General features: G+C 40.3%; 1 protein-coding gene across 1 annotated transcript in view; it reads left to right on the forward strand.

Moving 5' to 3' along the window:
* Positions 1–24,400, forward strand: part of col11a1b (collagen, type XI, alpha 1b) — an 81,603-nt gene that overhangs the window by 52,679 nt on the left and 4,524 nt on the right. Inside the window, exons 41-62 of the mRNA XM_080503366.1 lie at positions 143–196; positions 3,133–3,240; positions 3,317–3,424; positions 4,468–4,521; positions 4,846–4,899; positions 8,913–9,020; positions 11,920–11,973; positions 13,416–13,469; positions 13,570–13,623; positions 13,871–13,924; positions 14,885–14,992; positions 15,142–15,195; positions 15,759–15,812; positions 16,078–16,131; positions 18,530–18,583; positions 20,680–20,787; positions 20,895–20,948; positions 21,296–21,349; positions 21,885–21,992; positions 22,997–23,050; positions 23,137–23,172; positions 23,283–23,336. Of these exons, the coding sequence (XP_080359492.1) occupies positions 143–196; positions 3,133–3,240; positions 3,317–3,424; positions 4,468–4,521; positions 4,846–4,899; positions 8,913–9,020; positions 11,920–11,973; positions 13,416–13,469; positions 13,570–13,623; positions 13,871–13,924; positions 14,885–14,992; positions 15,142–15,195; positions 15,759–15,812; positions 16,078–16,131; positions 18,530–18,583; positions 20,680–20,787; positions 20,895–20,948; positions 21,296–21,349; positions 21,885–21,992; positions 22,997–23,050; positions 23,137–23,172; positions 23,283–23,336 (1,494 nt within the window). The remainder of the gene's footprint in view (positions 1–142; positions 197–3,132; positions 3,241–3,316; positions 3,425–4,467; positions 4,522–4,845; positions 4,900–8,912; positions 9,021–11,919; positions 11,974–13,415; positions 13,470–13,569; positions 13,624–13,870; positions 13,925–14,884; positions 14,993–15,141; positions 15,196–15,758; positions 15,813–16,077; positions 16,132–18,529; positions 18,584–20,679; positions 20,788–20,894; positions 20,949–21,295; positions 21,350–21,884; positions 21,993–22,996; positions 23,051–23,136; positions 23,173–23,282; positions 23,337–24,400) is intronic.

A 24,400-nucleotide genomic window follows, 5' to 3' on the forward strand; every position in this document is an offset into this window, starting at 1 on the left:
ACTCACACACACACACACACACACACACACACTCACTAACATCTGAGCATCCATCTGACGGTTTGTGATTACTGTTTGAATGCCACTGAGTGGCAGCCTTGCAGTGAGCGGGCTCTAACCCGGTCTTGTCCTCTGCTTCCAGGGTCCAGCTGGCTTGAAGGGAGGCGAAGGGCCACAGGGTCCCCCCGGTCCCATCGTAAGTATCCTGTTACTATGGTTACCCCGCTTTCACTCTGGCCACATAGATAGCGATGGAAAGTAACATGAGTTTTTGGAGGCTGGAGACGCTCATGCTGTGCTCAGCTTCACTCTCCGGCCATTGAGCAGCACGTGCAGGAGGGTGGTATGGCTGAAATCAATGTAATAGTTTAAACTGTCCTATTTTGAGATGATGATGGATAATCAATGTTAAAATCCTTCACTGAAACTTTTGAATGATTATCAAACTGGAATATAGATTTTTCTGTGAATTAGCTCTCGTATTACAATTTTTATCTGCTTTATATATTCCCCAGCTGGAGATAAACATGTTTGTGTTCATGAAGATTAATATTAAGCCACTTACGATAGGAAGCTTACAACTGTGTCACAGTTTGATAAAAGCAATATGCTGCTTGATTTATCATGTTTTTGCACATTGCGTTGAAGCAATTAAACAATAACTCTTTGCAATGTGATTGGTCGGAGCCATTACCCTCCCGCATTCACGGTGTGGCACAAAGTGTGGAAGTTTTTATTTCTCCTTTGTTGCTCAGATGATAATCACATGCAGTTGAATCAGGATTTACATCTTAACTTTTTATTCCACTTTGAATAGAAGTTTACTCGCATGCTGAAGCTGTAGTTATACGTTGCCTGGTGTGATGCGCCTACACAGTTTGTGACCCTGAAAAAAAGCTTGAATCGCAGGGTTATTCATGAATAAGTGGGACACTTTTTTTTTTTTTTTTTTCTGAGCCCTTCAGTTTGCAATATATGCAATGAAAAGCCTCAGGATCTCCGGCGGTGATTCTGTACAGAAAGCAGAGTGACAGGCAGCTTTGAACTGTCTGACATTTTGTTCAAGCGGTAAACGCAGGCTCCCGATAATTGCCCCAGTGCTCACCAGCGACACAGCAACACCAGATTAGATGACAGCGGATATGCAGAGCACAGATGAAAAAGATGATGAAAGTGACAAAGGGGGGTGGGGTGGGGGTGGGGGGCTTCTGAATAAGTGAGACCATTTCCACTGCAGAATGAGATAGTTTTCTTGAATTGGCTTGAGTGAGCCATTGGCTTAAAACATGTGACTGACAGTTTTGGTCGTGTTTGAAAAACTCCTTGAGAAAGTGGTTGGTGTGCGATGCCCACGCACACAGGAGATCTGATATTTTCCTGCATCGATTTCCTGCCTGAGATTGAGCTGCTGTTGTGCTGTGGGAAAGCCTGTAAGTGCTGTTTGTGTGTGAGTGTGAGTGTGTCTGTGTCTGTGTGTGCATTGTGCTTTCTCTTCGTCTTTTTAGGAGGTTACGTGTGTCTGAACAAGACAGAGTGAGAAAGAATGGAGCAGAAATAAAAAAAGATGAATGCGATGAGTCACAAAGTTTATGTGTTTGCATGTTTTGATTGATTGGCAGGTTTGAGTTATAGTTGGAGGGATCACTGGAGTTGAAGCAGAAATTGGTTGAAAGGAGAACAAGGGAAAAGACAGAAGGAATGTGAAGGGCTTTGAGTCAGGGAGACTGCGTGCGTGCGTGTGCATGGCCATATTCTTCTATAACCTCTTTTTCAGCGAAATTTCACTCTGACCAGTGACTCAAACTAAGTTTTGAGTCATGGTAAGTGTTGGTATTGGGGTTAGGACAAGTTTCAGTTTGTCAGTTTGTGGGAAATTAATGACAGTCAATGCAGTGACAACACATCTTTGGTGTCAAAGTGCCAGGGCCAATGCCAATCTGCCTGTATTTAATGGTTAAGATGTGATTTTATTGTATAATTTGAAGGTCATGTACTCAGTTGTGATTGTTAAGGCTGTGTCAATAGAGTAGAAGGTACAGTGTATGAATAGGATGTCACTGCAATGCTGTGTGTTTGTGTATGTCTTGGTGTGTAGGTTGATAAGGCAATGATTCATTATTGTTGTTAAGACTTACATTTGTTTACAGATTGACATTAGGTGGCTAAATGTTAGACAAGCTGAGTTTAAGGCAAGCCTGCCAGAAAAGAATGCCAGTTTACTCAAGTACGTAATCTCAGCTTTCGGGACTTTAACCTCCCATGCAGCGAGGAATACCCTCGCGGGAGCAGTGACGAGCAGGGGAGATAAGACAACACGATGTGGATCAGAAAGAAGACACCTTCCATGAGGCCTTGGCACAGGAGAGGAGCTCAGTCCTATTAGTCAGATAAGAGTTGCTTTCTTACGGCTCCTCTCTTCCCTGCGATGCTTTGAGGCTTTCAGCAGGGTCAGTGGTTTATCGCCCAGTAACTTCATTTCTGTGAAAATATTCAGCTCGTATCTACTCGGTTATCGCTGCACACCAATCAGCAGAAGGCTGTTTCAATTATTCTACATTTTATAACACCATTATCTCAAAAGTAAGATATTGTTAAGCTCAAGTGTCTGCATGGAGATAGAAACGTAGTCATGTGAGCGTCAAAATCTATTTGTTCCATAAGTGGCATCTTTATCTCAATTTGACCGGCTGTGAGGGTGTCACTGAGAAATGCTGAGTCAAATCAAAATTGCTGTTATTTTTGGCTTCATCTAAAATGTTATTGTCTATTATTACATTAGCTACATATTGTATATTGTATATTGGCTGTATCTACAAATCGTTACTTCAATTTATACGTCAATTTATGTCAATTTATGACTCGGCCACCAATAGCAGTGTTAATGTTTCAAGTGGCCCTTTGGGAAGATTAGTTGCTCATTCCTGATCTAAATGAAGCTTGTGCATTGAATTGGAGCTCAGACATTTTGCACTTTTGGACAATTAGTGTAATGAACCTTCCTAGTGAAATCAAGACTTTTTGGCTTTCTGCTTCCAGTTTGACAAAGCTCACTTTCCGTAACTTTCAGCTGTTTTATTATCATACTGTGCTGGCACATCATCCACATGATGCCATTTGGCTCTTTGCTGACAGGGTTCTCCTGGAGAGAGAGGAGCCGCCGGCCCCGGAGGTCCTATCGGTCTGACAGGACGTAACGGCCCGCAGGGACCACCAGGCCCCGCCGGAGAAAAGGGAGCTCCTGTGAGTCTTCCTTCTCTATCTTAAGTGCTTGTTTTTGTATTTTCAATGCTTTTGTAATGAATATGATTTTTCACAGGGAGAGAAAGGTCCCATGGGTCCTGCTGGTCGCGATGGCATTCAAGGTCCTGTTGGTCTTCCTGGTCCAGCTGGTCCACAGGGTCCCCCCGGAGAGGACGGTGACAAGGTAGCGTCATTTTGTGTTGATTTCTCTGCAAATTTCCACCAATGAGAGGTAAATATAGCTCCTGCTGAAAAGTAGACCAACGTGTCGGCTAACAAAGATGACCTTCAACATTACAGTCATCAGCTCCTTGGTAATGAAATCTTACCAGCTAATGCCCATCATATAAAAACATAATAAAGACACCTTTTGATGCTCTCAAAATATGAATAGACGAGATGTTGCATGGATCACTTTTTCTACCTTTCTTGATATACTGCATATTGGATGTTTGAGATTCAACAAGCACACATACAGTAAATGCACCATAAATTCATCTTCTACACCCACTTTTCCAACAAACCAGGATATAAATAACAAAGATTCAATATCAATCACACATTTGGCTGTATACTTTTCAAAAACCACTTATTTTGCTCAGTGTCAAGCTTGTATTGGCACAATGTGAACAAAGTTAATGCTCTGCAAGCATTTCAATATTGCCGAAGGTAAAAAAAACAAACTTCTTGGAGCAGTCGATTGTCTGCACACCCTGTTTACCCTCCAGCCAAGAAATCAAATCTCACATCCACACAGCTGAGACACAAAACCACATATCAGCATTTTTATACCCCCAAACATCCTACCTCTTCATTCCCCCGTCACGTCTCCGCTCACACCTTTTTGTCAATCACAGTGCCAATGGGGTTAGACAGGGAGCCAATCAATTAATTGCAAACACTCGCCCAAGGTCTTCATGGGCCAATCAAATTAAAAATCTCTAGAGAAATATTTACTGCCCAATCACGGTAAAGGTGACACTTTAAGATATTGGACTCTGACTAAACATGGCAGAGGAAGAGCTTCTTAAGATTGGAAGGAGAGATGTGAACTAGTGTGTGTGTGTGTGTGTGTGTGTGTGTGTGTGTGTGTGTGTGTGTGTGTGTGTGTGTGTGTGTGTGTGTGTGTGTGTGTGTGTGTGTGTGTGTGTGTGTGTGTGTGTGTGTGTGTGTGTGTGTGTGTGTGTGTGTGTGTGTGTGTGTGTGTTTTTTTTTTTTTCTCTGCAGGGAGAAGTTGGCGGACCTGGACAGAAGGGAAGCAAAGGAGACAAGGGTGAACTCGTGAGTTTGTTATTCCTCTGTGTATATGTCCTTTATGAGAAAGTTGCACACAAAGCAGATAAGTTCAAATTATTATCCAGCATTAATAATCAACATATGCTAACATTAGCTGCAGAGGTCACCATTAACAGTATGCTGCATATCAAATATTAATTCAAAGACAAGTATGTTTACCAACGTAATAGTTTTAATCATTGTAATCATATTTATTAAATGTATTAGACTTTTCTTGCCAGTTGTTGTCATAGTGATAATGTTTATGCTCGTCCTCACAGTTACTGTCAATGTTCATCCAACTTTCAACATTGTTCCACCGGTTTTTAGGGTCCACCAGGTCCAAGTGGTCTCCAAGGTGTGGTTGGAGCTCCTGGTCCGGCTGTGAGTATCACTCCACCCTTATTATAGCACATCAACATTAGTCCTGCTTCACAATATGAACATGCACACTAAAGGCCCCATTTAGACGACAGTGGTTTCAATCAAAAACGTCTCATTCTCTCAGTGTGCTTTGGGTGTCGGTTTACATGACAATGTTGGTTGGAATCACTGAAAACGCAACTTTCTGGAAGCAGTGAGGCATGTAGTTAAGGAAAGGTACGCCACAGTTGTAGTAAATAGTTCTTCTGCACATGTAGATGGACAATAACAACAATGGCCGAGTGTCATGGCTATCAGTCCATATTCTCCTGAGACTCTAATTGAGTTAGAAACCAGTTAGTACTGGTAAATGGTAAATAGATTTCACCTATATTGCGCTTTTCCACTGCTTGAGCAGTCCCCAAAGAGCTTGACACTGTTAATTACATTCACCCAATTACCAACACACTGACACACCAATAGAGGCGGCTGCCATGCAAGGCACTTAATCCACTGATTGGGAGCAAATAGTTCAGTGTGTTACTCAAGGACAATTCAACATGTGGACATGGGGAATCAAAACTGCAACCTTTTGTAATAGCAATACAACTTGGTCGTCTGTCCATACGAATGTCCATGTACTCCCATTGGGAACGTTTGTAGATTCTTGTTCTCGCATGTGTGTTGTTCAATTATAAAAACAAACAACAGCACTCACTCGTGTCCCAACATGAAAACTGCATTGTTTTCAGTGTTGCTGCCATTTCTTTGGAAATGGATGTTGTTTTCAAAGTATTGCCGGGGAAACGCTAAACTTTTCCGAAACGAAAACTCTAAAATGATGCGGTTTCACTTGAAACGTCGCGTAAACGAGGGCTAAGTTAGCATCTCCCATTTAGTTGCAAAGGATGTCATGAAAACAACGGTGGCCCACCAGCCAACCCATGCACACCAATATTTCATGCCAGACATTGTTTTATTTTTTAGATCATGAATTTTTCAACTTTCCTTGTTTTCAAAATTTTTGATGCTTTTAAAAGTTTTAGTAAGCCGCCCTCCTCTCCCTCGCCTCTGTTCTGTCAGTCTCAGGTTGCCTTCTTGGTAATAACAGATGAAATATACACTACAGTCCAGAGGATTAAAAAGCTCTTCAAATAAGAGCAACGTGCTGAATTTTATCTTACTTAACCATTCTTCACTGATGGTGTGATAATTATTTCAATGGGCTATCAGCGCGTTTAGATAGATTGGAAATCTTGGACACTTGGCTCTTAATCGTGCTCAATTGGAGACCTCCATTACAACAAGGCAGATTGCAATAAATAAACAATGTTTAATTCCACAGATGGACAGAAATTAAGTGCCAGTTCATCCAGGTCACAGACACTTTGTGCATTAAGCAGTGCTGCTTTTTTTTTTTTCACAGTCGGCTCTGCAGTCCAAAAGCATTTGGCTTCAGTCCCCATACATTTTAAAATCCCCATCCTTTTACTTATAATGTTGAACAAATTCCCATTTATTCTCAACTTTCGCTTGAGGCATGGTGTTAATATCGGGGCCTTTGTCATCAGTTAACAACATGGGCGTTAGGATACAATCTTAAATACGCAGTTATCAATCAGACTGCAATTTCAAATCTAGCATTTGTTTTTCTACTTGGGATTAAACTTGTGACCCCATTTTCATAGTTTTGTTATTTTTTTCCCCCTCAAACATCCAACAATGATATGCCTGCCAGTCATGTTTGTGTATCTCCTCATATGGCACCAAAAAGAACCCAAAAAAGGTGCATTGTATGCAGCACAGCATCCTCTTCTCAGCGATCTCATTAACACAACAGGGAAAGTCCTGTTTCTACAATAGCTGATGGCCGGAGGGCAGCTAGCAGCTCATTGGTGTAAATTATCAGGCCTTAACAACCATTCTAGCAAAGATTCAGCATCTGCAGGGCTCCGTGGGGGCTGGAATGGACCTGGTGAGATGGATTGCCGTGAGCAGGTAGCGCGCCCAAGCTGAATAACAAATTATTTAACAGTTGTTTGTCCTGGTGAGTCAGTCTGCTCATGTGTATTCATGTCTTCATGAATGAGTCCTAACTCGTGCTGTGCCACTTCAACGTTGCCCCCTTTCTTCTTTGTTATTGCAGACCTTAATGTTGCCATCACTTTTCACCCGTGCTACTACTTCACCTCTCAATCTATGACAAAATAAATGTAGATGTTTTCATCAGGAGAACAAACAATCCAATTATGTCTAATTTTCGATGCAACTTTGATCAAGCACTGGCAATGAAGCTATGACTTAAACAAGGCAAATTCACCTTTCCCTGGATGTTTAAAAACCGCAGTCTGTATTTATAGTGCAAAAGTAAAATTTCTGAATAAGGTGAAGCAATCAGAAACTGACTTCGATGTATTTCATGAACAGTATGTGAAGATGCGTTTCAAATGACTTAATACCTAAATGTGTGCGGCTCCTGCAGCTCGAAGCAACTTCCACTACCAAAAGTACAATATTATGCTAAATCATATCATATTCAATTACACCTGCCACACTTCAGATGTTGAATAGATCCATATATAATTACTATGGAGCCTTTAAACTATTCACAGCCAACAAATTTTAGTGCAAGTAATTATCTGCTGATGTATGGCGAGCGAAGCACCAACGGAGCAGTTTTACAATTGGAACATTAGCGTGAATGCTTCTTTCAGTCTTTTGGAATAATGTTTGCTATTTACAAGAAAAACATTCCTATTGTGCAATTATTAGAATATATCTTTCCATTTTGGACTTGTATTTCAAGGACAACTTCACAATATTTCTAATTCAGAGTCTAAGATAATTAAATCCATAAACCCAGTTTCCAATGTAGCTTTTTATGAGATGCGCCTGTATTTTCTAAAACCTGTTTAAACAGTTTAAGACTTTGAGAGTCAACAATGATAATGATTGGTAAATTAAACTGGTTCTGTGGCTCACAATCGCTCAAATATTAGCGTCCCCCTGTGGTGGATCACTTCACATATCATAAGAAGTACGCTGACTATTTGAAGCTAAACATTTTACACATGAAGTTCAAGTGCTCTACACCCAAGCACACGTCTGTTTCTGATGTTGCCTCAAGCCTCCATAAACTTTACTCATCTCTGACTCTTACGCCTCAAAGTCACGCTCGCGTCAACCTGTAATCACCTAACATCGTTGGCTAAACTGCTCTGCATTCAGTCCCAGTGCCGCAGGCAGGCTACAAGTCCCAGGGCTCAGCAAGAGCCCCTCAAGCACTTTCAAGTGCTGACATGCTTTTGAACTGAAAACTCTCCCAGTCTGTCAGCACTTCGCTCTCTCCCCGTGGTCTCCTCAACAGCAACGTGCACCTCTGGCTTCACAGATGAAGTCAGCATCTTTCATATATACACACACACACACACACGAATACTCTTTACCATGAGCGTGTGGCTATAGTGTACTGTATTCTCACTCCCCTGTTGAGTAGCTTCAGACGGACGCTGCTGCTTCCCCAGGTATCCCTGCGTACGGAATGCATCAGTGGCTCGCTGCTGCCATGTGCCACCCTTGTTTCAATGTATTCAGTGCATTTCCCTCTGAATGATCAGACAGACCTGGCTGCGTAGTTTGATTGCACACTCTGAAAAGCCCGTGAGTGTAAATGTCTGCCTATAAGTGCACAGTGAGAGTGCGTTGGCCTGTCTGGAAAGCAGGGTTTTGTAAAGCCTCGAGCCCCCTTACAACCCCGAGCAAGTCAGTGTGCAGCACTGATGGAAGTGCAAAAATTGCCATGAAATGACCTCAGGACTGTGATTGTACACTCAAAGCTGTGTTTGAATGTGTCCATCGATCCACCTTTTCTCATATGAACTATTGATATTCTAAGCAACCTTGAGGAGGATGAACGGTAGAGAAGAAAAAGCACATTTTGAAAAGAGGAAAAAAAGCACAGTTATTTGTGATGAATGAACTTCCATTTGCTGGTGATCAGAGTGAAGGACTTCATGTGCTTTCACCTCCCACAGGGCAGCGACGGAGAGTCTGGACCCAGAGGACAGCAGGGGATGTTTGGCCAGAAGGGAGATGAAGGCCCGAGAGGATTTCCAGGTCTTCCAGGACCCATCGGACTGCAGGTGAACACGCACCCGTGTCGATTCTCCGTCTGGAAACACAATGAAACCAAATCACGTTGAACATCAGCTTGTAGCCATGCACATTACTTTCCTTCTGTCAGAACCTTACCGAGCAAAATGATCTGTGCCCCTTAAACCGACAACATTTCATCACTCCTTGCATCATTTACATTAAATCAAAACAAAGCATAATTTATTTATACAGCCTTGACTCCTAATAGCACTTTGTATTGCTCCTGGGCAAATGATACTTTTTTTTCCGCCCTCAAGGACTTCCCTTAGCGTAGACAGTGCTAAAAATCCATCACCATTGCTAACATTTTGCATTTGGCATTATGCCGTGGCGTTAATGGTGGAGGGGGGACCAGTGTTGGTTTTTCCGCTCTGACTACTTCATTATCATGCAGTAAACCACTCCCCTGCAGTGCTCTCAAGACCAAACTGGAGACCAGCTGCTACAGCTCGGCCTTCATTTGATCAGCTATTTTAATCAATATACAGTATGAATCCATTTATCTTTTGCAAATGGGCCTCATATTAAACAAATTACACTATGCACACACTATTTATTTCCTGGATGATGTAGAGTGAGTGGGGAGCAACACTGAACTGCAGGGAAGGAGCCACTGTGGGTTTTTAAAGCAGGATGCAGATGATAACCTGATTTGCTTTATTGGGCATCAAACCCATGGCCTTACAAATGTCGAGTTCTGCGAAGATAAAACACACAGTTTATCACATCTCAAGTCAGATCTTCATCTAGTTTTATCTTTCAACTCAACACACATTGACGGATGGCTATTTATGTATCTCTTTAATTCATTGAATCTTTTTTAAATCATGCACAGTAGAGAGCCTTAAAATGAGACTTTAAACATATTCTAAGAAGCAATAGCATATCCTTCTAATTGCAGAAAAGTAGGCCGAAACAGTAATCAACACGCAGCACCTCTCCTTATTAAATCCACTGAGGCGTTTTGTAACCTCCGACTTAATTTAGTGTGATATGAGCCATGTCATATTGCAAATAAGGTGAGATGAATCTATTATAATACATTTATCTGGAGCTGCGCACTTTCACGGCCAATTAATGTTGGGTTTGCATGTTCTTTCTGTGTGTGTGCATGGGTTTTCTCCACGTGCGCAGTCCAAATTGAGCTTTTTTAGCTTAATAAGTGACAAAATTACATGTGTCTGTCCTGTGATGGCCTAGTGACCTCTACAGGATCAAAGATTGTCCTCATCTTCACTCATACGAATAAAGAACATGAATAAAGAAGAAGAAAAGATGGATACATCTAGCTGACTTTACATTACTTGCCCATAGCTAATAGTACTCAACAATAACTGCATGATATCACTTCATTACAGCCGACTCAAGATATATTTTTTAATTATATTTTGGCTGTAAAAACCATGTCTGACAAATTAATGAATGCAATCTTCCCGCTAGCACTTCGCTTTGCTTTATTTACCTCTCCTGTCCTCAAATCTGCAAAAGAGCGACGGACGAGCAAAAAGGGTGGTACGCTGCAGCGTTTAAGCAAATGAGCCTAAGTTGAGAAAACTTGCTTTAGATTTCAACGAATGAAGAAACTGGGCTCTTGAAAATATCTGTCATTTAACCAAGGACTCACAGAGGATGAAATTAGAGCGAAGCCCCGCTGGTCAATAGGGCCAGATAACGTTATTATTAAGTGCAATTGGCTTTTAATTGGGCATAATGCACTTCATCTCCACTCTTTTAATTATGTTTGGCTAAGCTGCCCTTCAATAGATGGCAGCAGCCGCTGCGAGCTCAGCTCTTCAATGCAATTATCTGTAGCATTAATGATTTTTGACTATGGGGAATGAATGTCCGCGGTCTGAAAGCCTTCCATCACGGCAAGGCTGTATTTGCTGAGGAGCGCTGGAGCTCCGGCTGAATTCTTCAGATTAGGAGGTTAAGTTGGGGGTGTGGAAGGGAGTAAATATCAGATCTGAGCGTTCTTAGAGTTCAAGGCTGGTGTGGGAAAAATGTATAGATTTCCTATCACAGGAATGTGAATTAAATGCATCATGCCCCCTCCTGTTCCTGTGGCTCATATTTTACAAACAAACCCAACGAGCCCAATGCTGATCAAGAAGCTATTATTTCCAAACAATTAATGAGTTGATGTTTAATTTATTTCCTCAACACTGGTGTTAGTGTGACTAAAGCCCTGCTCACAATCTGTTATAAATAAGTCGTGTCTGTCATGCAGAGGTACAGTAAATCAAGCAAAGGGGCTGAAACTAAACATATGTGACTGCAATGATCGATACGCCACGTCATTTGGGTTTTACAGTCACTCATCATCACTACGGCTGTTTTCCATCCACCTCTGGGTAATGCATGCTTCGTTTCATAGTTAAGCAAACACAATACGTCATCGCTGAAATAAAACAGGGACACAATTAGCGACACTGGCAGGTAAAAGCTTTTTAATTTTTTTTGTTAAGGATGCAACTTTTTAAGCTGTCCAACCAAATCCCGAACCTGCATAATACACACCACCTGCATCGTCCCCTTTGTTTCCACTTTACCGTTGGACGTAGATGGATGGAGTTTCCACCCTGCAATTTACTCAGGCTGATTATACCCAAGCCTCCCATACCCTTTAATTACAATAGGTGTCCTTTTTGACTAATTGTGTGTTTACACTCAGGAGGTTCTGCTTTTATTAATGCACTCTCCATCACGTTGTATCATAAAGCCCGCTTTTCAGAACACATCACCTGAAAGTGTGTGTTCACAAGCAGCCAAACAAATTTATTTATGCTCCCGTCGGTGGATTTCTCCGACGTGCAGTTTTATTTCCCGCTCTGCCTCACATGAACTTCCTCCGTTCTGAACAATACTTGCCTTTTTCTTTTGCAGGGCTTACCGGGCCCTCCTGGTGACAAGGGAGAGAACGGAGACGTGGGACCTATGGTGAGTGTGGCTCTGTCTCTGTCACAGGGATTCACATTGTGTGCACGTACAGAACAGCAATATGGGGAACGGGGCTCATTGTTTGGAAGTTTTGGCTGGTGGAGTTTGGCAACACCACCAGCTTCATGACAGATGTTCTTGTCTGTGCGAGATGCGCCCACAGAAGCATTTCAGCCGATGAAATGTACATGCATCCTATTTTTCTGTGCAGCATACTTTACTGGTATAATTATTCACTTTTTTTTTTTTTTTTTTTTTTTTTTACTATCAGCACTGCAAAGATAAGCCAAACAATCATACCCATGTATCTTAAGAATGTGATTATAATTCAATAGTAGTCATTTTCACACTCATAAACCTTTTTAATTTTACTTATTTATTTAGTGGTCATTATTGCCTGTGGCTGAATAAATTATAATTATAGAATTTTGAGGAAAAACACCTTTTTCATTATATTCCAGTTCTTCCAGATGTATTTGTAGCAATGGATAATGTAATATTGGTCAATAACATAATACCTGCCAATAACATAACTTTTATTTATGTAATACATTTCTAATAAAGCCTATGCGGTAATAACTTGCCAGTCTTAGAAAAAAAAATATTTTGATCAATAACCATGATAACAGTTCCTCAATATGTAATAATTGATTGAAGTGGCATTACAAAAAAAACAACATTTCAAAATGTAAAAACTGCAGCCAATAGTGTAATAATATATAAATAGGGATTAATTTATCTGTAATAAAAACTTTAATTTTAGTGTATGGGCTAGTCATATGCATTCATTGATAAAAACTCTCCAGCACTCTTCTTATTCATGGCTGTGAGAAATATTTTACTACTTTATTAGATTAATGGCAAATTATTATGTATTAGAGTTATAACATTCAGGATTGCCAAAATGATTACGTTATTATTTGTTACACTCCTGTGTAATATTAGAGTCTCATTCACATTCTCTGAGCTACATTCGTATTGCTAAGCATTCCGTTTGGACCATAAAGATTCAATGCACACATCTAAAACAAGTTCAGCAGGTTTCATTAGAGGACTGTTTCTAAAAAATTCAAAAAGCTGTATGACCTTGCATGTATGATTGTTTTCTTCAGATTAAAGAACAGACAAGTCACATTTGTTAAATCACATCTATGGCATTATGTTCACAGCCACTATTGCTCTTTTTTTCAATAAGAAGGGAAGTTTTTAAGTTTTGTCAATAAAAACACAACATCATAAAGCGATGACCCAGCTGCTGATAATGATGATAGAACCGAGTGGCAGACGCCTGATGGGTATTTAGGTGAGACGCCCTGACTGACCTGAATAATGAAAATAAGGATAGGGAGGGATGGATGGATGGATTGTAATGCAGAACACCAACTTATTTAGAAATCACCTCACTCCACACTACTCCCACTGAAGTCTCGTCCTGTTGACAGGGTCCACCTGGTCCTCCTGGTCCCAGAGGTCCCCAGGGTCCCAGTGGAGCTGATGTAAGTTTGCATTTCAAATCCTTCCTATCTGTTGGTCTTATACTGAGATCTTTCAATCCAAATGTTTGTATTTACTGATGTCTCCGGGTTTGGTCTGCAGGGAGCACAAGGTCCTCCTGGAGGCATTGGTCCAATGGGAGGCGTCGGTGAGAAGGTAAGCACCCGATGACTTGGGATTTGGTATTTTCATGGATAAATATTCCTCTTCACATTTGATTTTGCCTAAAAATAAATTAATACGAAAATGATTCTTTCCTTCTGAAGAAGACTGTATACAGAAGCAAAGATGCAACCTGATAGCTGATTCACTAATCAGCCAGCCGATAACGCCGTCTTGTTTGAAGTCAGCGGGGCGGCAACCGTTATTCCCACTAATTCTCTCTTTTGCTGTGACATCACAGGGAGAAAACGGTGAGGCTGGAAACCCAGGAGGCCCTGGAGAGCCTGGTGGCAAAGTAAGTGCTGTGTCATGGGAAAGTAGAGCTCTTTATCATATTTCAAACACTGTTTTGATTTTCTTCAAAGGCAAGAAAAAAAAAAAAACCCAACCCATTAATAGAAGTTTAAAAAGTATTTAAAATGCATTGTGAGCAGCTTGTCACCCCGTCCAGCAATATGCCCTCATGTGCAGCTCTTCTGATGTGTAATTATGACTGTTGAAACAATACGTCTATGAATAATTAAGTCCTGGTTTGCGGTTTGACGCTTTCGCTGTGGGGCCTCTTCTGCTTTTGTATATTTTACCTACGTTTCTGTAAGCTGATGTTTTGCAGCCCGCAGGCTTTTTTAGCAGATAATTGGTTCAGCCTCATTTGGACTCGGTGGATTATTTAAGCTCCCTCGCCGGGCTGCTATTAGAGCAAAAGTCCAAATAAGAGTTTTAGCTAATAATGTTGCATATTTCACTTGAGTAAAAGAAGTCTCAAGCCTCCAAATAGAGGCAAGTTTCTGCTTGTGTCGCAGCGAGAAAGCTTCAACTCGGTTTGTGGGTGTGAGGGACTCGCTCTCCTCGACTCCATCAAGCTGCATCGACATATCCGTCTGCCTCAGTGTATCTGTTTACAGTGACAGATAGACCCGGAGCTGCACGACACATCCAGGTCAATTTTAAAGGTGCCACGCTGGCAGCGGCCAGAGAAAAGCTGGGCTCTAATGGGCCAGCTAATGATTCAGGGCTTGTAATTATGCTTCAGCTGTTGCTGTGAGTCTGAGCCGAGGCTTCAAGGAGCCATTTAAGAGTGAAAAATGATTCTTTAGTACTATCATTTAATGAGCAGAATCACCTTTTTTAACTGAGAATAGATGAAAACATTGGCTTTTAGTATAATTCTTCTAATCAGAATGGTTTTAATCCAGTTGAGGTGACAGAATGGAGACTGTATTCATTCTGACAACAGTGATGCACTTTCCCTCAGGGCCTTAAAGGAGAGACTGGTGAGAAGGGAGAAACCGGCCCCCCGGGAGCCGCAGGACCCGCGGGTGGCCGTGGCCCTACCGGAGACGACGGTTCCAAGGGTAACCCTGTACGTCAGCTGGGATGAATCGCTGTCTGATGCGTTATTAGAGCCATCAGCGGCAGCTTCGTCGTATCATATTTCTGAGAGCTGCCGCTGACACGGTGTCAAATACGTGAGTCACACTCACTTATCTCCATGTCTCAATCTGTCTGCAGGGTCCTGTCGGCTTCCCGGGAGACCCCGGTCCCCCTGGAGAGCCTGGTGCTGCTGTAAGTACTTTATTTTTACACTTTTCCACCGGTTGATAAAATCAAGTGTCAGTAAATATTTACAACCTGTTTTAAATGAAGCATAAAACACTTGGTTATATGAATTCTCCACACAAATGCAACGGTTCTCACTATAAATCCAGATTAAGGAGCCTTTTTAGTCTGGATGTTCTCTCATGTTTTCCTCCCACATTAGACATGATTTATATTATATATTATATATTATATAATAAAGAGTTATATTATATATAACTCTTTATCGTAGGTGTGAACTTTAATTGTGATATAGAAGACAAATGGCAGTATAATCCTGTAAAAATCTTATAATTAATAAGATTAATTAATAAGTCATATTAACATGCTCTGATCACAACTCCAACACCTATCAAGCCATTTACTAAATACCCCAAACTATGTAGATTAATTTCATCAACCTACTGTACTGTAACCTATAGGTTTCAAACGATTAAATTAATACGAAGCAAAAACAATAAGAATCCTTAATGTTCTTGGTATATCAGATTTATCACGATATGATTTCAGATTATTGTGTCTTTCTTTAGGGTCTTGATGGTTTGGCCGGTGACAAAGGAGACGATGGAGAGTCTGGACAACCCGTAAGTCTAATATGGCCTAAAACTGTTTAAAAAGTTGTAAAGTATTTTATACAAAAGACAATTTGAATGTAAGCGTTCAGTTCAGATTTAATGCCACCAAATTGCATGCTGCAGCAACTTCAGATAGAGGATGGAAGCTAATCTCATGTGCATCGTGTTAAAATGGATCTGGCTTTTAACAAATGTAGAGTCGCAGGGGCTGATTATGTTACAACCCTTCATTTTTATAAAAGTGGAGTTAAGTATTCTGTCGACGCCTCTTTAGGGCCCTCCAGGTCCATCTGGTGAAGCTGGAGTACCAGGACCTCCTGGCAAAAGGGTGAGTACATTTCCAAACTGACATATGATATGATACTTCAGCTCCGCTCTGGAAATATTCTCCATTTTCAGCCTCTTACAAGCCCCGAGCTACTTTATTACCCAACATAGGGTGATGCATATTTATGATGATATGCTTAGATTTCCAATTGAGCTTCATGACTTTGACAGGAAATTATTTCCATTAGTTAAACTGAGTGTCTAGAATAAGCAGTAATTGCAGATAGCGATCATCATGTTGGAGAATATTAGCATATTTAGAGTTTGACTGGCAGTAATGTGAAGGCAGTAAGACTGTTGCCGCCGCTAATGTCTGGAAATTAACTTGTCACCGTCATTTCTGGCGCCCGCCACCTTTTCTGTCACATCAGAGTTGAGCTGAGATTATTTTATTCCCCCAGCGTAGAGTTTTTTATGGTACCTTCCAATTACAGTAATAATGTTTTACAATTAATCGTAAAGTCTTAATGGAGTGTGGAAAAGGCTGACGCAGCTCTGCGGAGACAGGGAAGGGAAGTCGCTCCTTCCTGTGAAGTTCAACTTGTTACGGTACTGGTTAACTCCCGGAAAGCACAGAAATATGAGGCTTGGAGAATATCTGGTGTAAATAAGTTGTAATAAGTTGCTATGAAAATGGAGCAGATGTTTATCTATAGTTGAAAATTAAACCTGTGGATTCACATCTGTTTGGTTTATTCTTGTGTAACTTACAGCATTGTGAGGTTGTGACCCACTTTTCATGAGTTTTTAACCTGAACCGTGTGAGTTTAAGGTTTTACTCAGATAAAGTCCATAAACGGCACAGACAGAAACTTAAATCTTGTTCTCAGCACAATCCATCAAGATGAACTTAGTAATTGAAAAAACAGAATATATGTATCACTTAAAAATCTTTTTACATTATATTTCTTAATCCTGTTCCATGTTGACACGGAACCACATTCTGATTTCATTCTATCTCTGAAGACCGATCCATCATTTCAATTATTATTTTCTATTCATTTGAACTTTTACAATTATAACAATTATAATTTCCTCCACTTGATGTCAAAATAATAATAGTATTGTTTACTTCAATCACAAAACAGTACATCAATAATTTTCAATTGCACTATATTCCCAAATTGCTTTGTAGAATCATAATGGCTATCTTTATTTACCCATTTAATGCTTCATTTTTTTAAGTTTTTAATATATTTGTCCAATGTTTATCCCTGCAATGGGGAACAATACAACACATGCAAGCACCTTTGATTCATTAAATCACTCATTTTGTGAAGACCAGCAGCTTTAAATAAGGTATTTTTGTACATTCTGGAGGTTCAGAATTTACAAGCTTTGGAATGGCCATAAACAACATTATATGAAGTCACCAAACAAAAAAAAACTTTGGTTTTCGATATAATCAACCCCATGCTACATAATTCACCTTGAGCATTATTCACATGGTAGAATCTGTGATTGAAATAGTCGAATATGGTCGATTCCTGTACATATTTCAGGCTTGTTTGAAGATGCTGTGTAGTCGTGGAGGCTGTTGAACAGGAAGTGATCACTGTGCAGATGTTGTGGTTTGAGATCCTGTGTCAAAAATAAAGTCAGATCTTCCTACAGTGGTGCTACACTGCCACGAATGTTTGTAAACCCTCAACCAAACTAATTTGCATGTTTTTCATGCTTTCGCGTGGCTAAAGTTGCAGTGCGTCACTTGAATTTTTGATTTCAAAAAATCTTGTTAAGCAATTTTAATCCCAATCATTTGTATTCTGGGGATGTAACGTGCAGGTGACAGAGACTATTGAACAAATTAGACCCTGCTCCCTTTCCATATTAATGGACTTTGCAGTATGATGTGTTTTTATCCCTCACTGGGGTAATTCTGGGTTAGCCTCACTCCCAATATCTCTTCAAAATTGACTCGGGTTTGGTGCTCGTTGATGCGTGTGACTGCTTGACTACATTAGCACACACATGCCAGCGGACACACACGCACTGGACTCGCTAATGTGCAAACAGTTTACAAGCCTTATAACCTACATAAAAGACCTGTGTTTTTTCTTTAGTTTATTTGATTATAGTTTGTATTGTCAATCCTTTTCCATGGTTTGGACCAGAGAGGCTGTTTGGTGAAAATATCAATGCATTTTTTTTGTGTGTGTTTGAAAAGTGGGGCAGCTTGTTTGCACCGACATTAGTTGACACTGTGTAGCCCCCCCCCCCCCCCCCCTTTTTAAAGTCAGACTTATTCATACAATAATTCCAACAAGAACAAGGCTTAATCTATTATATTTCTCAATAAGCATCAACAAAATGATTGAATCAGTTTGCATTAATCCATTGCAGTAATTATAAAAGTGCTCTCATACACCTTTCTAAGAGGGTTTGTTGTTATTTTCCAGGGTCCTGTTGGAGCAGCAGGTCAGGAGGGCAGACAGGGAGAAAAAGGTTCCAAGGTGAGTAACAATACCACTTCAATTTTATGATTTACAATCAGATTTTATAGCACAATTGTGACTTTGACTCTCTGCTTTGATCGGAAAAACTATCTGAATGCTCACAATGCAACTGTATTGAATGTTTTCATGACATTTCATCCGTTTTTAACTGTGAAAAGTGAGAAAGTGTTATTGTGTTGATCTGACAGATACATATTACCAGAATCTGCTCATTTGTTTTCATTGAACCATAAAAATGTTCAGATATTTTGCTTTAAAAGTGACTCCTCAAGGCCAAATAGGAGATAAGAATTCAACACCACTGGTTCATTATAATCGAACACTGTACCTGTTATCTGAAGTCAATATTGTGAACGTCCGGCACTTTTGGGTGCCGAACGTAACTTACTGATTGTCCTGCACAAAAAAAAAGGGCATCCTTAATTAGCGCAAATGTTGGCTGACCAAGCAAACGTTGGTTAATAAGCTGGCTTTGGATTTGGATTAGTGTTAGGGTTCGGCAGAATGATCAATGGATCTTTGCGCAAATACATTATTCCACATTATGAATCCACAGTTTATTTATTATCTTGCTGGCATTTGTCAAATGTAATAATTTTTGGTTTATATTTCTCACTATTAATGTGAAGTGAATCTTCTGATATTATCTTAGTGCAGTTTGAGAGTGAGGGTGATGATCCCATGTGGGATTAATGCAGTCTTGTCTCGTCTCGTCTCGTCTTTAATCATTGAGTAGTAATACTTCCCCCAGTAGCATTCAAACCTTTTTCCATAATATTTTCAGTTATCTTTGTGAAAAGTCATTGAGGTTTCGTAATGCTTTTAACTAGTTTGATTACTTTCTTCAAAACTCCAACATCATGTTTGCACAGTCAAAGAGGAAAACTCTTAAAGAATTTGTTTGTCTCCAGATCGGATGGTTCAAAGGAAATCACAGACAGGAAATGTGACACATTTCAGACATTGCCTCTCTCGTCCTCTTGTTCGTTGCCACACTCCTTGTCTTCTCTTCTTCTCTCAGACAGCTGGATGTACAAAGTGCATATTTTATCCACATCTGGGTGAAGGATTAGAGTTGACTTGATGGAGACAAGACAACGACTGCGTGGTGATCGCACAGCGTCAAATCCAAGCCTAATTGGTTGTCAGAACAATTTAATCCCCTCCTCCTATCACCCCCTGCAACATGACATCCCTGGAACTTCAATATACAGAAAACTGACGAGAGCTGATGTGTTTCTGCTCAGAAACAATAGACCAGACCTGATAACCTTTAATTTGATCCGATGTGGCAAATCCTTGAATCCTTTCACCCGCAGCTCTGATAGGAAACGATGCAGCAGAATATCAAACGGATTCTTGGACCTATGAAAGGGTTTGTCATCTAAGCTGAAATGTGTTGTGATGAAACCGGAGGGTGGGATGTTTCCTGTGGTTGGACGTCTCAAAAACCAAAGATGCAATAAAAACGCACCTCAAATGCTAAAATACTCAATAATAGTGAATAAGTGCAACAGTTATATCAAAGTGAAGAATAGCAAACAATCACATGTCTATGGATCCTCACAGAAATGAAACAGGAAGTTAAGACACCAATCATAATATTCTACCTAGCGTGTGAGCTTAGATTTAATCAGGTGAGTTTCCTTCTCAATACCTGAGAGATTTTAAAATACAATGGTTTATCCAGTCTACTGGTGAAGTGGCTTTCATCACGCTGAGAGGAGATAGATTTTATCAAGACCTTCGATAAATAGGATTCAGCAGAAGCAGTGGCTATGCAAACCTGAAGAACAAGAGACCCCGTTGGATTGTCTGCAGGTTAATGTGTCTGGTGGACTTTAAACTGCAATGTGGAGTGTGTCATCGTTTGCTGTTTTGTGTAGTTTGACGTTTATGAGGTTTGAATTAAAACTACACTTTGGTGGGAAACAGAATATGACAGGATAATGAATTGTTACGAGCCAAACAAACGAGTAGGGGTAGTGGCGGTTTTGACCTTTTGTGAGGTTTGGCGTTTGAACCAAAATTCTGAAGGTTCAGAACTCCGGCTCCCTGAGCGTCATTCTTAAACCCTGACCGCTTCCTGACAGGGTGAAGCCGGAGCAGAGGGACCTGTTGGCAAAACCGGACCTGTCGGACCTCAGGGACCTCCCGGAAAAGCCGGTGCTGCGGGTCTGCGTGGAATCCCCGGTGCTGTTGTGAGTAGATGTTTAACCACCAAATCAAGTTTAATTTCACATCTAAGTACTTGAATTATGTGATTTTTTTAAAACAATATTTCTTTTTTTTTTTTTTTTTATTTTAGGGTGAGCAAGGTCTTCCTGGTGCTTCTGGTCAAGACGGCCCTCCTGGACCTCTTGTAAGCCACTTTTTTCCGCCTCTTTTTATAAAATACTGTTCAATCTTCATTATGAGTACAGATTGCTTCGTCCAAATAAAATCCCCGCGATGAATGTTTAATAAAGTTTGCCCTTGTTTAAACTCTTTTACTCTGCCTGCATTTTGCCACAAGATGATTTATGGCTTGGATTTTGAGTATCAGGGGTTTTTATGGAACCATAAAGTTTGGGTGTGATAATAGTTTCATGAGATAAATGTTGCATTCTCAGTGCTCATGGGAAGATCTGTGCAGATTGTCATTGTTAAATAATAAGAATGCATTTCATTGTCAGTTTTTGCTTTGAAAAACGGATTTTCTCTCCACAGGGCCCCCCTGGACTTCCTGGTATGAAAGGTGACTCTGGATACAAGGGAGAGAAGGCAAGACATTATTACGATGCTAATCTCAAATTGCTTTATTGTGTATTTCTCATATCTGCTGGTGCGTCTTATCCGAAGCTTCCATAGTAAGCAAACATCTGGGACTATTCCCTCTCCACTCCCTTGCTCACAGTCGAATAACAAAAAAAAAAAGAAAAAGCTTCGAGGAGTTCTGCACGCCGTGATTTAATGCGGTGAATGAATATGTATAAGTCCAATAATATCATCTCTGTAATGGTCATTGGTTTAATGCCAGCATGCAGCAGTCGGGAGCAGATGGTCATAACTCTGCCGAGCAGCAGGTGCCGAGACAGACCACCATTGTTCAATATGACGACCACAGTAAACACACTAATTATTTATAGGCGGATATCAGACGGCTCCGAGGTCGTCTGGCCAGACATAAACGTGCCGAGGAATTTGCATATTTTTTTCCACTTGAAAATAGAAACCTTTAATTTTCCCCGAGTGATAAAAGAAATTAAGCTTTTGTGGATGTTGTAAATTGCAATAAATGTTCCTCTGTGTGCTTCAGGGTCATCCAGGTCTCATCGGTCTGATCGGACCTCCGGGTGAACCCGGAGAGAAGGGTGACCGAGGTCTGCCTGGTCCTCAGGGCACTGGAGGTGGAAAGGGTGATGCTGTAAGTACCCTGTAAAGCCATATTGTGGATCTTTCTGTTCTTTCCCAAACCAAGGGTTTGTTTACATGGCAACGATTTTGAGTGAAAATCTTTGTTGCGTTTTGAATGTCCATTTACAACACAACGTTGTTTGGAGCCACTGGACACACTACTTTTTAAATACGTCTTAACTCTCGGGCCAGTTGCCGTACGAAGGTGCAAAAATGCAGCTTTTCTGAAACGCTGCTGCTGGTCATGTCCACCGCGCCTACTAACTAATAGTGCTGCACATGCTCAGTAGATGGACAATAAATCAATGTTTCCTCCGTGGTGTTATGACTCCCTGTCCATATTCTCCTTGGACGTGGTAGTTTTATAGCTGACTGTAACCATAATAACAATCTGACTTCATTGTCTGTCCATTTGAGTGTCCCTGTACATGCCATTGTTAATGTTTGGAAATGTGAAAGTTTTCTGAAACGAAAACACGAAAAACTATGTGTTTTCCCCTGAAACATTGTCATGTAAGCGGGACCTGATTTATAAGATTGGTGTTATTTTTGTAGTAGTCCTTATAAATAGGAATAATAGGCATATAACACCACAAGGTTATCCTGTGTTTGTTTTAATAAAGCAAGTACTATTACCAGTTAGTGCACCTGATTTACATATTTGACCTAAAAATGTAGTGAAAATGACAATATATATTTCTGTACATTCACCAACTCAGTCCAATAAGTCATATCAATTGTCCTTAGTAGCACAGGACTACTCAATAATGTATGGGCAATACAAAGCTCATTTAGAAAATTGTTTGTAATAGAAACTGAACGACTTGTGTGATTTTGGTCATTTAGAAACCACTTTGTATGCAATCTTTAAAGTGTTGAAGTATGGAAATATCTTCCACAAAGTTTGAACTTTCATTCCACACATATTTTTTGTAGGTTTTTAATCATTTTGGACAAATACCTGAACTCTTACCAACTGCTTGCTGACTTGTTTCCTCTGCTGTGTGTTTCCAGGGTCTCGGTGGTTCACCAGGTCCTCTCGGTCCTCCTGGTCCTCCTGGAATATCAGTTAGTTTAATTTCTTGGAGTACAAACCTCCCTTCTGCCGCACAGCTGTTGTTAATTTTTCAATATTGCCTTATTTCTTTTACCAGGGCCCTCAAGGACAGAAGGGATCTAAGGGATCAACTGTAAGCTGGTTTTTTTGATATTTCCGAGGCAATAACACACCTTTATATGTACCATAAGAGTTGGTTCATTTGTAAACATATCCATGATACAGTTTCTTTTCTCTTTTTAGGGTTCAGGTGGTCAGAAGGGAGACTCTGGACTGATCGGACCACCCGGACCTCCTGTAAATAACTTTCTTACTTCCATTAATCTCAAAACGATCCACTGAAATATTTCAGCCATGTCGCGACACAAGCACGAGATGACAGCTATGGATATTTATTCAAACAAAATGCCATAAATCATATTAATATGTCGAGGTGCGGCATGAGCAGTCATGAATGTAGATGAAGAGATGAAAACAACCCGTAGAGCAGTGCTGCAGAGCTGCGAGCTGGAACGCTGAGCTTTGCAGTGTACAGCACTACGGGATTTTGGAGGATTTCAGAGGACATTAACAGGAGATTTGTGTCCTGCTGGGTCACTGACAACACATTCGCATTCAGAGGCCACATACAGACCAATTTCATCTTGAGTGGGCTGGACTGGTAAAATAGTGCCATAATAACCTTTAAATTCAAACTATAAAGCTTTCCCTTGGTGTGACATAGAGTATACGTGATGAAAATGTCTATTTGTTTGCAAAAACCAAATGATTATCAAAATAAAATTACTACAATCTCAACATAAAGCCAATTTTAATGAAACCTTCTGGTGCAAAATACAGTGAAATGGCCAAAAGACTTCTATTATAGCTGTTGCATTATGCAGGTTTTTACAAACTCACTAGAAACAATCATGTATTTTACTTGTGTTTATTCTTCTGAAAGTTTTTTGCTTTCACTTCTTACATTCGAACACATATGGCTGGACTTTGCTATGACATTAACGCAGGTTGCTAAAAATTGTGTTTGTATAAAAATCAGCCAGCCTGTTAGCAATTGTTTTAACCCAATATTTTATACAGGTTGAAACAGTGTCATTGGTCATGATTAGGTATTACCAACTTGACATAATATACTAATGGTAATAGTTTAATACGAGTGTATATGACCTTCTCACCACCACTTGCAAAAGCTTGTTTAACCTGTACATATTTACATTAAGTGTAAAAACTGAATTTGTTACCAAAAAATTGTTTTATACATAAATGTTTGCTATTCTACAGAATACCAAATGTGTTTTTGCCACCTCTGCTAATTGGTTGATGGTGCCACCTGTCCACTGCCTCAGCAGTCTCCACATCAT

The sequence above is a fragment of the Blennius ocellaris genome (genome assembly GCF_963422515.1).
Source record: "Blennius ocellaris genome assembly, chromosome: 10".
NCBI lineage: Eukaryota > Metazoa > Chordata > Actinopteri > Blenniiformes > Blenniidae > Blennius > Blennius ocellaris.